The following is a 13,735-nucleotide window of genomic DNA, read 5'->3' as shown; positions in this document are numbered from 1 at the left end:
GAGCCAAAGCCTAGAGTCAGACCCTTAATTGACCGAGCCACCCCACCCAGATGCCTCTAGAAATCATGTTTTTTGAAGATCTTTCCACATTAAGAACAATTGTATAGCTTTTTAGAGCAAACTTAATTGTAATTTTGAAATGCAGTGAATGAAGGAACAGTTCTTGGCTCCAGTGGAGAGAAATAAAGAAATGGGAGAACCATGATTATTGTCAGGTAGCTGTGAATACTGGACCTAAAAAGTTCCCCCTCTTCCCTCAGTCCTCAAAAGCCCAGAGATGCGTGTTGACTTGTGTCTCTCATGTCACTGTGGGAGTTGTGCCACGCACATCATACAATTTAGAGCCAGAAGCCCTTGTGATCCTGTCAGGCCAAGCTCCTTATTTTCCAGGTAATAAAACTGAGCCTTAAAAAAGTCCAGTGACTTGACCAAAGCTCCAGGGAGCCCAGTGGTGTTTTAACTGCTTCACTGCTCTTGACCTGAGGAGGATGGTTCCCTTCTGAGCAAATCAAAGAGTAAAATTACATTGACGTGTTACTTAAGGAGGACTGTCTAAGGGGGGCTTTTCAGGCTGGGGAAGGGCTTTCTAGAAGCTGCGGTTGCCCACCACTGTGAGGAGTTTGGTTAGTCCCCTTGGGAGTGGATAAATGGGGAGGGAGAGGGCAGGGGAGAGAGCCCGTCTGCACCTACTGCTTCTAGCAGTCTTGAGCCCAGCTCCTCATGGCTGCCCGGCTTGTCTGTTCTAATCCTGTTCCTGCCCGAGCAGGTGGTCAGCTGGCCTGGCCTCTGCTGGAAAGGGAAGAACATGACTAAGATACTGATTCCAGGTACAGGGTGCTCTGAGCTTCAGGAAAAACAGTACCTGGCAGACTAAGAGGATGAGGATGTGAAATTCAATAATGTAAACTCAGAGTATTCCTTCATTTGTGATTTCACTTTGTGGGTAAGTTTCATTAATAATATTATATTGGATGTCCTCACAGTGATGCTAAACACCAGGCTTTCTTAAAAGCATCCTCTAAGGGAACGCCTCCTTTAATGTCTCCTGCCTACGTTTAGCAGATTTGCAATGACGTTGCTTAATCGGCCAGTCTTTGTTATAATCATTAAAATACCATGGATTTGACCATCAAGAAAGGTCTGATCTAAATGATTGTTTTAGGAGCACTTATTTTAAAATAACACTGAAAAAAAAAAAAAAACACCCAACACTAGAAACACAGTATGTCTGTTACTAGATTGGCATCCTCCGTGGTTTAAATGAAAACCAACAGTGGTTGAAGAAGGAAATAACTAAATGGAACTGGGATAATTTTGGTTTTATAGGGAATGTGGGATGGGCAGGGAGGAAATTAATATTTTGCCACTTGAAAAATCTGATCATCTATATCTGCATATTTATATCAAGATTATACACACACACACACACACACACACACACACACACACACATTGAGAGTATTTTAGAACTACCTTGGTTTTTTACTTGCTTCGTGTATTTGTGTTTTGTAAACTGAATAAGTGTGACTTAGAAGGAGTTCTCATTATTATGACAGAAAACATTTCTTCACCGATTATGTCTCTTCCCAATGGTAGCTGGAATTGACAGGTATCTGGATACTTTCCCAGATACCTGGGACTACTCTTTGGATCCCAGGTTCCTAGTAAAACTAGACTGGCTTCATGTGTTCCTGGTTGTTTTACGTCTGAGGTCTTCTCTAGTTTTCACAGCCAGCCGAGAGTTGGAACTCTGATTTTAGAAATACTTTTCAGTGTTCATGCAGTGTCTACAAACCGGGATGTAACATAATGTAATGACGGGTCAGAGCCTCAGTTAGAGGCTGTAAAGGACTGTGTCTGAATCTGTTTTCTAGGTCTTCTTTCTTGGGCAAGTCACTTCGCTTCTCTGAGCCCCCATTTCTTGTTGAAGAGGGCCAATAATAAAAATCCAGTCTCTACATTTGTAGCCCTTGGGGATAGATGTGTTTGGGGTTAAGAATTTTTTAAACTTGAGGAAGAGGACAGAGTGCATACACTGCGTGATACAGGACACTCCGATGGGGTCTGGGCTGCCCCCCTGTAATCTGAAGTAAAAGCATGGAGATTTCTGCAGCCAAACGTACAAGGACTCACTGCAGGGACTGAGGTCTTAATGCCAAATGAATTTTTGGGACCAACGTTTGAAAAAAAAATTTAGAATTTCAGAGCTCTTTAACCTTTGCGTGTGTGTGTGTGTGTGTGTGTGTGTGTGTGTGTGTGTGTGTGTGTGTATAAGGGATTATGGACCTGCATGTATTACCCAAGCTTAGCATGGAATAATCTCTCAATAAATGATACTGGTGGCAGTGACGTGATGTGTGGTCATGTTAGAAGGCTACTCCAGTCAGTATTTAAAATAAACACTTATGCATTTTAAAGGAAAAATGTCTTCACATTGGTCTTCATGTTGCCTGTTGTTGAGACCTAGGTTTATGAGAATCAGTTTCCTCTGGTGAGGGTGTAGTGTTTATTCACAAATTGTTAAAAAAAAAAAAAAAGCAGTCATTATTAGAAATAGCAATCCATGGGACATCTGGATGGCTCTGTCAGTTGAGCGTCTGAATCTTGATTTTGACTCAGGTCATGATCTCAGGGTCATGGGATCAAGTCCCGCATCGGTCTCCGCACTAAGCATGGAACCCACTTGGGATTCTCTCTCCTTCTCTCTGTGCCGCTCCTCCCCTCGCACTTGCACACTCACTCTCTCTGTCTCTAATAGTAATAATAAAAAAAATAGTAAACCGTGAAACTGCGAATATTAGGTAGTGGGGGCTCATCACAGAAAATCACATGTTGTACAAAATGGCCAGAACTCTGCCATGTGAGTTGGGGGATAGGTGCCAGTGGCCAGTTCCCATGACCTTTGACTGAGGGTTGGCACTGTTTGTTGTCCATTATAACACTGTCATTTCATCAGAGGTCATTTGCCCAGGAGCCTCCCTGCTGCCATTCGCCAACAAAAACAGTTCTTTCTTTCCAGACCTCATTGTGCCACCTGTCTTACACCTGAGCCAACTCAAGAGGCATATAGACCAGAGGTTAAGGGATTGGACCCTCGGTTCGGACTTCCTGGGTCTGAGTCCCCAGATTGGCTCCACCTGGTAGTTGAGGGTCCTTGGTCCTGTGTCTTCATCTGTGAAATGGGGATATGATGTGCCTCCCCTCCCCCAGCTCACCGTGTGGATTGATGGCTTAGGGTCCACATAGGTCAATGCGTGCTGCAACAGCAGGTTTTCAACCGCGATATGATGATTAAGAAATGAACAGAATCATACTTGCTGTCATCATGATCTATTCTGTAATTACAAACAGGGAGTTAAGCTACACAATCTGTCAGGTTTCCTCCACATCTGACGTTTTGACTTGGATGCTGAGATCTTATCTGTGTTGTGTTGGTGGCTCACTTCGGAGTGACCTTGACATTGGGGCTGTCACCGTGTCCATTAGAGGGCACTGATGTACAAAGGAATGAGCTCGCACCACATCCTCTGAGCCGAGAGCAAGGTGCGTTGGCCTCCCAGCTTTGTTATCCTGCCCAGGGGCCAGGTAGACTGTGGGAAGGCGTCACTTGGGTCCTTTTCCTGCAGTCTAGCCACAGAGCAGCAAAGCCTGGGCCGGGGTTTGAGGGATTTCTAGGGTTGGGGTCACAAGACAAATGACAGCTGCCGGCCATAGCTCAGGTCAGGGAGGCGGCTGGCTGGACTAAGTTGATGAAACCCTGATTTGCAAATATTTTTGTGTTTTAAATGGAAGAGATTCCACAAGCATGTCTTTGAAATGCTCTTTGGACACGTGTATTGATTCAGGATTCCTTGGCAACCTGGGAAATGTTCTCCAACTTCTAAAAGAAGCCAAAGCCTTGTGGGGGAATTTGGTTTCGAACACCAGCTGGATTTCACAAGTGTCTGCCACTTTTTCTTTTTTTAAGTGCTTGGCATTTGTACACCTTCTTTGAATTACTTTCATGTTTGTTGGAAATATATCTTCACCTGGTATTTACAATTCTGTCTAAAAGAACCACTAATAAAAGAAAAATTGTAACCCTGAGTTGGTTGGTTATGCTTCCTGACTTTTCTTAGGCTTAAAAAACAAATTTTTATATTTTTAAAATTCTGTATTTTGCTTCCTCAGCCCTTTCTACCAAATAATGTTTACCTTTTACTTTTTGAAATTGTGCCTTTATTTCAAATCTGTATTGAGTTACCAGTAATCAGGTTGCTGCTTACTAGTGGCTCAAATTTTCTTTTTTTTCTTTAATTTTTTTAACATTTGAGAGAGACAGAGTGTGGGGGAGGGGCAGAGAGCGAGGGAGTCACAGAATCCGAAGCAGGTTCCAGGCTCCAAGCTGTCAGCACAGAGCCCGATGCAGGGCTCGAACTCACCAACCGTGAGATCATGACCTGAGCCGAAGTCGGATGCTTAACCGACAGAGCCACCCAGGCACCCCTCAAATTTTCTTTTAACAGTAAAGGTGAAGAATATAAGGAATATACTGTAGCTAAAAAGAAAATTCTCTTAGCCCTTCATACAGATCTGATAGGCAGATTGGCTATAGCATAGGTATTACTTACATTTCTTTGAGTTCTTTTCAAGCTTAAAATATTTGATCCTTGTCTTCTGCGTGGTTTTGGCTTCCTGCCCGGAGGCATATTCCATCCTTTGAGGCTAAAATGTCTTGAAGTTGTCAGTGGACATTTCTTGGGAGTGGATCTGTGTTTGATAATATATATTAAGAGACTCATGTAAACAACTCAGCGGCTTATGTCTTCCTTGAAGTCAGGTGTGAATGTGGCACTACTTACTAATGGTAGTACTTACATGTGTTTTCTCTCTTTTGTCTCAAGAAAGGAAAATAATGTGTTAAGCGCACTAATTAAAAAACAATGGATAGGGGCACTTGGCTGACTCAGTCGGTAGAGCGTTTGACTCTTGATCTCCTGGTCGTGAGTCTGAGCCCCATGTGGTTTAAGGGTGCGGATGTCACGCGTGCTGTATGTTCACCACGTTGGTACTGGTGTGCTTAATGGAGATCTCGCTGAATACTCACAACTCCCCATTATTATCAGCACTGAGCACTGGGGGAGCTTCTTGTCCAGAAACGATAGAGAACTTTCCCAACAATACACAGCTAGACCCCAGGTGTGCAGCTGGGGCTAGAAATGAAGGGTAGAATCGAGAGCTTTCAGGAGGACTGGGAGTGAGGTAACAGAGTAGATGTAGATCCACTAAGAATTGCTCTGATAGTGTGACCCCAGGTGACTAGCAGATTGGTGGTGTTGACGAAAGAGCTCAGAAATGAGCTGTAGTAATAAGGTAAATGTGTAGCTTTAGCACTTGCTGGAAGGCTTGGCCTCTGTGCCTCGCCCCACCTCCTCCATGTACATACACGTCTGCTCATCTTATAGGGTACGTAAGAGGGCTGCCGGCGAGTTATTCAGGTTTGCAAGCTATTTTATGTTCACGTGTACTAACTTTGCTAAACTCTATGCAGAAAGGGCCCTCAGTCAGACCCTTGGCTTCTGAGGGTCACAGATTTGGAGCAATGGGTAATAGGTCCAGTTGTCCCTGCACAACTGGCCCTTACCAGCTGCCTCTTTTTTTTTTTTTTTTTTTTTTTTTAAGAGATCTGTCTGCACAGCTGATCTCTAGTGCAGGTAGCAAAGGGCAAGGGACCCTTTTCATAGCAATGAAGCCCAAGTTAAGGCCCCTTTCATTTTGCCATTAGTGCCATGACTAGTCTGCTTCTAGGTTTTCCTCCAGACCACTGTTCTGGCGGTACATTTCCCAGTTGGTTCTTCAGTCACAGATAGTTTTGATCCATATTCTTGGTTACCATAGTTACTAAATGTGAAGTATGGGGAGTGGCCTTCAGCAGTACGTTAACAAATGTATTCAAATATTTAAATATCTTGTACCTAAAGTTTTAGTTTTTAGTGAAAGATGTCACTGACCTATTTTTTGCTAGTTATCTTTTCTCCATCAGAAAGAGGCGAAGCAGGAGTGGGCGCCTGGGTGGCTCAGTCGGTTAAGCCTCCAACTCTTGATTTTGGTTCAGGTCATGATCTCACGGTTTGTGAGCTTGAGCCCTGTGTTGAGCTCTGCTCTGACAAATGTGGAGTCTGCTTGAGATTCTTTCCCTCTCCCTTCTGCCCCGTCCCCCCAAATAAATAAATAAACTAAAAAAAATGAGGCAAAGTGTACATTTGATGGTAGTGTAAGTATTTTTTTAGATTTTGTTTTTTAGATATTGTCAGGTTTCTTTGTGGTTTTTCAAGTATGGGAACCAATGAACTATGCTCTAGGCCGACTCTGAACTTGAAAACATCATGTCACACTGCCTACCTTGTACTCCCTTTCTTTATATAGTGGATGTCAACTTGCAAGAACTTTTAAGTAATTAAATTCATGGAGTGTTTAGCTTTCCCAACAGCTTAGTAGTTTACAGAATAAATTATCCTCAAAGACGGGGACAGAGGCATTTAAGTGTTTTGTTTTCTTAGGTTTTACTTCTGTGTTTTCAGGGTTCTAAAGAAGAGACAGAAAAACATTAACTCTGTAGTTAAATTTGAATTGCCTGAGTTGTGAAGCTTTGAGCGTTGTAAAAATGTTAAGCTAAACTGGTTGTCTGTGGCTTGATAACCACTATCTTATCCAAAACCTACTCAGTTTTGGAGGCTCTGTCATGCATAAAATGAGGTGAGATTTAATCATTATGGCACGTAATGTTTATACAGAGACAGACTTAACGGTTTTACAGTAAGAGCTGTTGAAAATCATGGTGGGAAAACTGATCAGATGTGTTAGTGTCCAACTGCTTCTAGTTTTTTCCCTCTCCTTTGTGTCCTGTTATAGTTTTGACAACAGAGTGTATCTTCAGTGGATAGTCCTAACCATCAAACAGGGCAGAACATTGTTTTTATGGCACATGTACCTGTCTTTTATTGTAGGTGCTGGACTGGATTGAGAACCATGGAGAAGCGTTTCTCAGCAAACATACGGGTGTGGGGAAATCACTTCATCGGGCCAGAGCTTTGCAGAAACGCCATGAAGATTTTGAAGAAGTAGCCCAGGTAAAACAATGGCTTTCATTAGTTCCTCCCCTAAATACCTATGAGCTCGGTTTTGAATTAGTTTTAACCATATCCAAGATAAGTTAGCCTTGGCTAGATATGTTGAAAGGTGATTCAGAAGAGGTGATGCTCAGATCTGAGCGTGAGGTTGTCCTTGCCTATGCAGAAGGATGTGTCATAAGTGACGTCCCGGATGTTTTTGACGTATTCATTGTACCAGTGTCTATTGACAGCTTGTGAAATTTCAGTGTATAATCAGGCAGTAACAGTTCTGTAACGATGGGCCAGCATTTCTTGCTGCTTATCCACTTCTCTTCAATGTGTGTGTTTAGAAACAGGCGGCAGGGTGTGGAGTGTGTTTAGAGCAGGGGATTTGTGGAGTTGGAGCATTGGTTATAATGCTCACTAGCTGTGTCACTTGGAAAAATCTCTTTACATTTCTAAGATTAACTTCCTTATCTGGAAAGTAGGCACAGTAAAGGCTTCTAGAGAGGAAGTCAGGTGTGTATGCGGTAGCATCATATAAAGCACCCAGGCCAGGGCACTCCTACGACTTATTACTTGGTAAATGTGTTTTTTTATTTACTTATTTTTTTTTTTTTTTTTTGCAAGCAGAGTGAAGGAGGGAGAAATTGCAATAACGTGACGCGTGTGTGTGTCTGTTCCATATTAAATGGAAGTTATAAGGAGGTGTGGGGAAAGTTACTTTAAAAAGAAGTCGTCTAGTAAGACATGTCCAAACCGAAGCACGTTGTGGCAAAACTGAGGAACATCGAAGACAAAGTGTAAAATCAAGAAGAGAGAAAAGACCAGAGAACCCCAGTGAGAAGGGCTGTTAGAAAGACAGCCGACTTTTCACCAGCAACCACAGGTTCTGGAAGTTGGTAGAATAGTCTGGAATTCCAGATCCAGCTGAACTGTCATTCAATGATGAGGATAAAGTGTAGACCGAGAGTGAGAGAGTTTGCTACTCCAATACTTAACCAGAAGAACTAAAGCATACAGTTTAGTGTTAGTAACGCAAGTACCCACTGTAACACGGACACCGCGAGAACAGGGACTTTGTTTTGTTCACTTCTCTATGACTGCAACCCAGGGCAATGCCTGGCATACTTAGGTGATCAGCAGATAGGTACTGAATGAGTTAGTTAAATGAATAAAAAGGGAAGTATGAAAAGAAAGGACTAGGATCAAGAATGAGCATAGAAATTGGTAAATGTATTTGTAAATCAAAGGATTGACCATGTAGACAGCAGATAGTGGGTTTGGGGACTGTTAAAAGCAGAGTGGGACTAATGTGTCAGAACACTCTAACATGGGAGATGGAAGGTTCCGAGGGTGGCAGGACCTTCTGCTTACCTGACACTTGTAAACTCAAGTGTGCAGTAGCCACTGACAGCATAGGGATGGAAAGCATCACTTCCTAGTAAGCGTAGGAGGGAAGGAAATACAGAAAACTGGCTGAAAAAAAAGAAAAATTCACGCGTATGGGTCTGGTGGAAACAAAAGAAACAAGGAAAACAAAAATCACCATTGAAATCGCAAAATAAGATGTAGTAACTTGTTCATAAGTATCGGTAATTACAGTAAATGCAAAATAGATTTTACCATTTTACTTTTGTTAAGAGACAAAAGATTGATTATTTCTTAAAAATCTTGCTATATGTTTTTTTCAGAGGGCACACCTAATGCATAAATACCCAGGAAATTTGGAAGTATATAACCTGTTAGAGAAAGGTCTGCCAGGCAAATATTAACCAAAATAAAACTGATTTAGGGATATTAATATTATGCAAATAGGCTGGAAAGCCTGAAAACATTATTAGAAAGGAAGAGATTCTTCCCTTATAAAAGGAAGAGTGTCAGTATACGTCCAGCAGCATGGTCTCTTCTGTAAGTCACAGTAGGGGTAAACTGTGGCCGTGTGTCCACAGGTTTTGCACGACAGAGGGTTTGGGTCCATACTCATTTGGGAAACTGAATCTGGGACTGAGTTACAGGATAACAAAACAGTCTGCACTTAAGTCTTGTTCAGTGAAAATGCCTTTAACAAGTTATCTTCTTTACACATCCTCACATAGGAAATAAAAGTGCCAATCCCAACATTTCTGCTTTCCTCATCTCAAGAAATGAGCCAGAGGAGATTGTGTGTCCAGCAGCCTTGCCACAACCAAGAGGCACCTTTGGAGCGTTTTTCTTGTCTGTTTTGTTTGTGGTGTCCCTACCTCATGCCTGTTGGAAAATATTTTGCCTTCGTCTTACAGCAGAAGAAATGTGGAAAATGTGCTTTTATCTCCCCTTCATGTTTTCTGTGAGATAAGCTACTGCCGTGGCCGACGTGGTTTGGGGATGGATAGGAAGGTTGTATCATATGAGTGGAGACTTGGGGCCCCAAAGAAAGTTGGAGGTAGAACTGCCAACAGCCAGGCTCTGGAGATGGGGACCCCCCCCCCCCCCCCGCCAACTCCCAAATAGTATGGTCACCCGTGATGGCAGGCTGGGCTGTCCCGAGCTTGCTCTGACGGGGACAACAATGGTCCACCGAATGTTCTCGTGTGACCGGCACCCCATCAACCCTTCTCCCTCCAGTTCCTGTGCCGCCTTCCATTGTAAATTACACAAGTCTCTTGTATGGCTGACGTTACTCTAGTTTTCATGGAAAACTCATTTCCTTGGGTCTAAGGTCACCATCAGAGCTGTGAACACAGGTTCTCAGGGGGGCAGCAAGAGTGAGCAGACTTCCTTTGTAGAGAACGTTTCTGCCCAAAGGTTTCTAGGGCAAGCCAAGGGCTAAAGTAGCACCTTAGCTGTGGTCTGCTTTTTACTCCTCAGAGAGAGGCTCCTGCCTCTACCCAGCTGAGTCCCATTCCTTCCTTATCACTGCTCATTGTCCCTGGGACTCTAAGGGGTGCCCTACCCAGTTCCCCTTACACTGAAAGTGCTTAACAACCCCAGATCTGAGCTCTGCTTCAAAAGAAGCCTTAAATATACTTTTGTTCACTTTGCAAACATCTGCAACCACTCTCCCTCCCTCTGGAGGGCCACTGGCCATGCGTCAGGCACTCTGACAGCCACAGGGTGTGGGGGACAGAGGGTGGGTAGCAGCAGGCGAGAGCAGGTCCTTCTGAATAGGCATGGCCACCTGTCAGAGGCCTTTCCCTGGCAGTTGTTGATGTCTAAGCAGACACCTGCAGTTTGTAAAATTCAGCTTGGTGACAGAAGGAGAAGATACTAGAAGCAGTCATGGGGGACATCAGGTAGGTGGGACTATTGAGCAGCACCACCATGTGGCCAGCAAGGTTGGAGGCTGGGCTGGGGCTTGGGGAGCCGTGTGCAGACTGCCGACCTCTTCCGTCTTTGGGCCTCTCTCTCTTGCCCACCCGCCGCTGGGTGCAGGCTCTGAGCTCCACCCTGAACATGGCCATGTCCCCGTGTGTCCGCTCTCTACTGTCTCCACCCACTGCCATTACATGGGCCCTTCAATTACGACCTCTTTTCCTGGCATCTCCAACTTCTCCCTCTTTTAGTTCTTTCTGGCCCTGAATATTTATAGGCCCTCCCCTCTCTTGAAGAACATCACTTGATTCTTCTGTATTTTTTAGCTACCAGGTGGCTTTAGAAGTGTGTTGTGCCACTTTGCTGTGCCTGCTTGTCTCCCGAGGCCTCCTGCAACCCAGCCCTACCTGTCCCTGATAAAACTGCATGCACGGTCGTGCCACGGGTGCTGCTGCTCAGAGCGGGCATTCAGCAGGCTGTCGTGGTTGACCAGGAACTGGGACCCCGCCATTTATGTAATTCCCCTCCACTCACTTTAGAGGGAGATCTCTGGTCTGTCGTGTCCACAAATGTGTGGCAACTTCTCGTTCTGTCATGGGCTCTAGGGAGATGGTAGTGGAGGTCGAGGGTCCGGGGCGTGGCAGCCATGTGCGTAGAGACATGATAAATTTCAGAGGAAACCCCGTGAACCATTTCAGAGTAGCTCTAAAAGCAGTTTGCTCTGCCTCTGAGTACGTCATCAGGCCATGTAGGTAGAGGGACGGCCCCATGTGATTAAGAACTGGCCACAAATAAAATGGGGGGGGGGTGCATAAGATCTGGAGATACAGGGTGGACTTCTTTTTCTGGCCCCTGCAGAATAAAGATTCTTTAATAAAGATTGCTTTTTACTAGTGGTTAATAAAGATTGCTTTTTACTAGTACTTGAAGCCAGAAGACCTCTTGGCTGCGAGACAGCTCCATAAGGAGCCTGGCTTTGTTAAGACCGTGTGCAGTGGATTTGGTCTGGACACACACAGACGGTGGCCTTGGTATCGAGGCAGAACTACACGTTGTGTGTGTAGCTTCATTCATTGAGGCTTTCTGGCTCTTCCCAAGGAACTACCTCCTCGGTCTTGCAGCAGCACTGGGAGTGAGGCCCCTGGAGGGAGCTCTACCACCTTTTCTTCTCTGCCCTCCCCTCTTTGACGGATTTCTGTCCAAACAAATTACAACAGAAGCGATCACGGCAGAGACCAAAGTTTATATTTATATTTATATTTATATTTTTATTTTTATATTTATGTATTTTGGGGGCAGGATGGCCTTTGGAGGCACCTTAAATATGGGAGCAGAGGTATTGTTAGTGTTTAATAAGGGGCCATGTTTCATTTTCTGGAACATTTTCACAAAAGTAAAACCATTCGGGGGGGTTTAGGGAGAAGAGACTTCCTTTTTGCACTTGCTCTGTACTTGTTCAAGGTTGACTACGTTGTTCTTAGGGTCGTGTTTTGAAGGGTCCTTTGTGGGATGAATTCTAAATGGTCTTTAGAGCTCTAGAATTAGCAATTTATGTAATACACTTTTCGTACAGTCAACTTCTTCAAAACACTGACTTGAGGCATACAATGAAGTAACGTAACAAGACCCGAAAAGGAAGTGGTGAAAGTCATACGGTTGAATTCATTTAAAACATACTAAACATAGATTTATTATGGAGAACAATTCTGGCGTTCCGGGAAGGAGGAACCCGAGAGGAGGGTCGGATTAGCTTGGTGGAAACGGGTTGCACAGCCTGGCACAGCGTCTTCAGGCATCAGGCTCCCAGCGGGAGCCCCCGGCTGGGGCTTTGTTTCAGGCACCAGAGTCACAGCAGGAGGCACGTGGATCAGTTTTGCCAGCACTCTGGCAGAGGCTGGAACCTTCTCTCTACTGATGTGAAGATCCACTCCTCCTCCGTGTTGTACAGCGATCGTGAGTAGGTATTGCTTCTTGCCGACGCATTTCCAGGGTGGCGCGTGCAGCACGTCGCAGCTCGTCTTCACGCAGGAGCTTTAAAGAAGAAATCCACGCTTTCCACACGAAGCTCTCTGAAGATGACTGTGCAAAGGGAGATGCTCTTTGGCAGGCGTTTTCTCTTTTACCTTCTAAGTGGGTATTCAAGTTAGCATGCCTTTTTAGATTTCAGAAGCTGTGATTACAACAGCCAGTCAAGCCCAGAAAACTCTGGTTCAAGGAAGAAGCCGGTTGGGGGAGCACAGATGTCTTGGATGCGATTAGTAAATCTCTGGCACGGCGTCTTCCCACGGGTGTCTGTCCTGCGAGCTTACACTGCCTTCCCTCCCGTGTGCTTACCTCCCGAGATTCAGATCGCCTTCCGAAGGTGTAGCCTGTCGTGATCGTGTTCTCCATGAAGCCGACTCTGTCAACAACTTTATAAATGTGCCGTGGAATCATCTCATCTTCCAGGATCAGGAAGTGTGGCATTTAGGAAAGCAGGAGACATTATATTTGGGCAAGATTTTCTGCAGATTATCAGGTGCATTCTCCCGATTCCCTGGTCGCTTCTGAACTCATGGTCCTCTTTTGCGGATACCTGGTCCTTAGCATGTGAATACACAGAATGCTTCCACATTTTTAGCATATGCCCTAAATTTCTGATTGGCTACAGTTAGTGGATGCTTGCTCCTGTACACGAGGCTGCCATCTTGCTGTGTGATTGTTTTGAAACATAAGATGTAGTGTTTTCTCTTTTAAAATAAATTAGTAGTGGAGAATTTAGGGCTGGTGTCTACTATCACGGGTTTCCTTCAGGTTGGCATGTGCTTACAAGATCTCCAATGTACCTTTTAAAAACACTTCTTAGCTTTATTAATGCCTCCACTGCTTTCATGACCATGGGCAAGTTCCTCAATCTACCCAAGCCTCAGTTTTCCTACCTGTAAAACAATTCCTAATCGCTACCTTCACCAGGTAGCTGGGATAAGACTGCATAAACAATATGCCTGGCACTCAGCAGGTGCTCATATGTGTCAGTTCCTTGCCTAGAACCTTCCCCTTTTCTGCTCCCCACAGAATTGTTTCTCTGGTAAAACGCTAGCACGTGTAGATAGCAGTCAGTACTTGCTTTTTTGCTGTACCTAAATATATGGCATATAGACTTTTTCGGTGCTGCTCTTAGCGTTATGAGTTTGATCGTGTTGTAGTGCATTTCAGCTCCGTATCACCTGTTTGGCCGGGTGGGGGGCAGGCTTGTGTCCTGTGCTTTGATTCCCGGGACTTAATGGGCCGATTAAACAATTAAGGACACTGGGGTTTTTAGTATGGATTGTAGATGTACTGGCTCATCATTCTCGTTTGTCACATTATTA

The 13,735-nt window shown here is 44.4% G+C and overlaps 1 protein-coding gene across 2 annotated transcripts in view; it reads left to right on the top strand.

The window, feature by feature from the left end:
- Positions 1-13,735, top strand: part of TRIO (trio Rho guanine nucleotide exchange factor) — a 353,374-nt gene that overhangs the window by 176,795 nt on the left and 162,844 nt on the right. For both annotated transcript variants that reach the window (XM_042997460.1, XM_042997467.1), the window contains exon 10: positions 6,987-7,109. In XM_042997460.1, the coding sequence (XP_042853394.1) occupies positions 6,987-7,109 (123 nt within the window). The remainder of the gene's footprint in view (positions 1-6,986; positions 7,110-13,735) is intronic.

The sequence above is a fragment of the Panthera tigris genome, chromosome A1 (genome assembly GCF_018350195.1).
Source record: "Panthera tigris isolate Pti1 chromosome A1, P.tigris_Pti1_mat1.1, whole genome shotgun sequence".
NCBI lineage: Eukaryota > Metazoa > Chordata > Mammalia > Carnivora > Felidae > Panthera > Panthera tigris.
The sequence above is the reverse complement of the archived record's forward strand: the minus strand, read 5'-3'. Positions and strand labels throughout refer to the sequence as shown.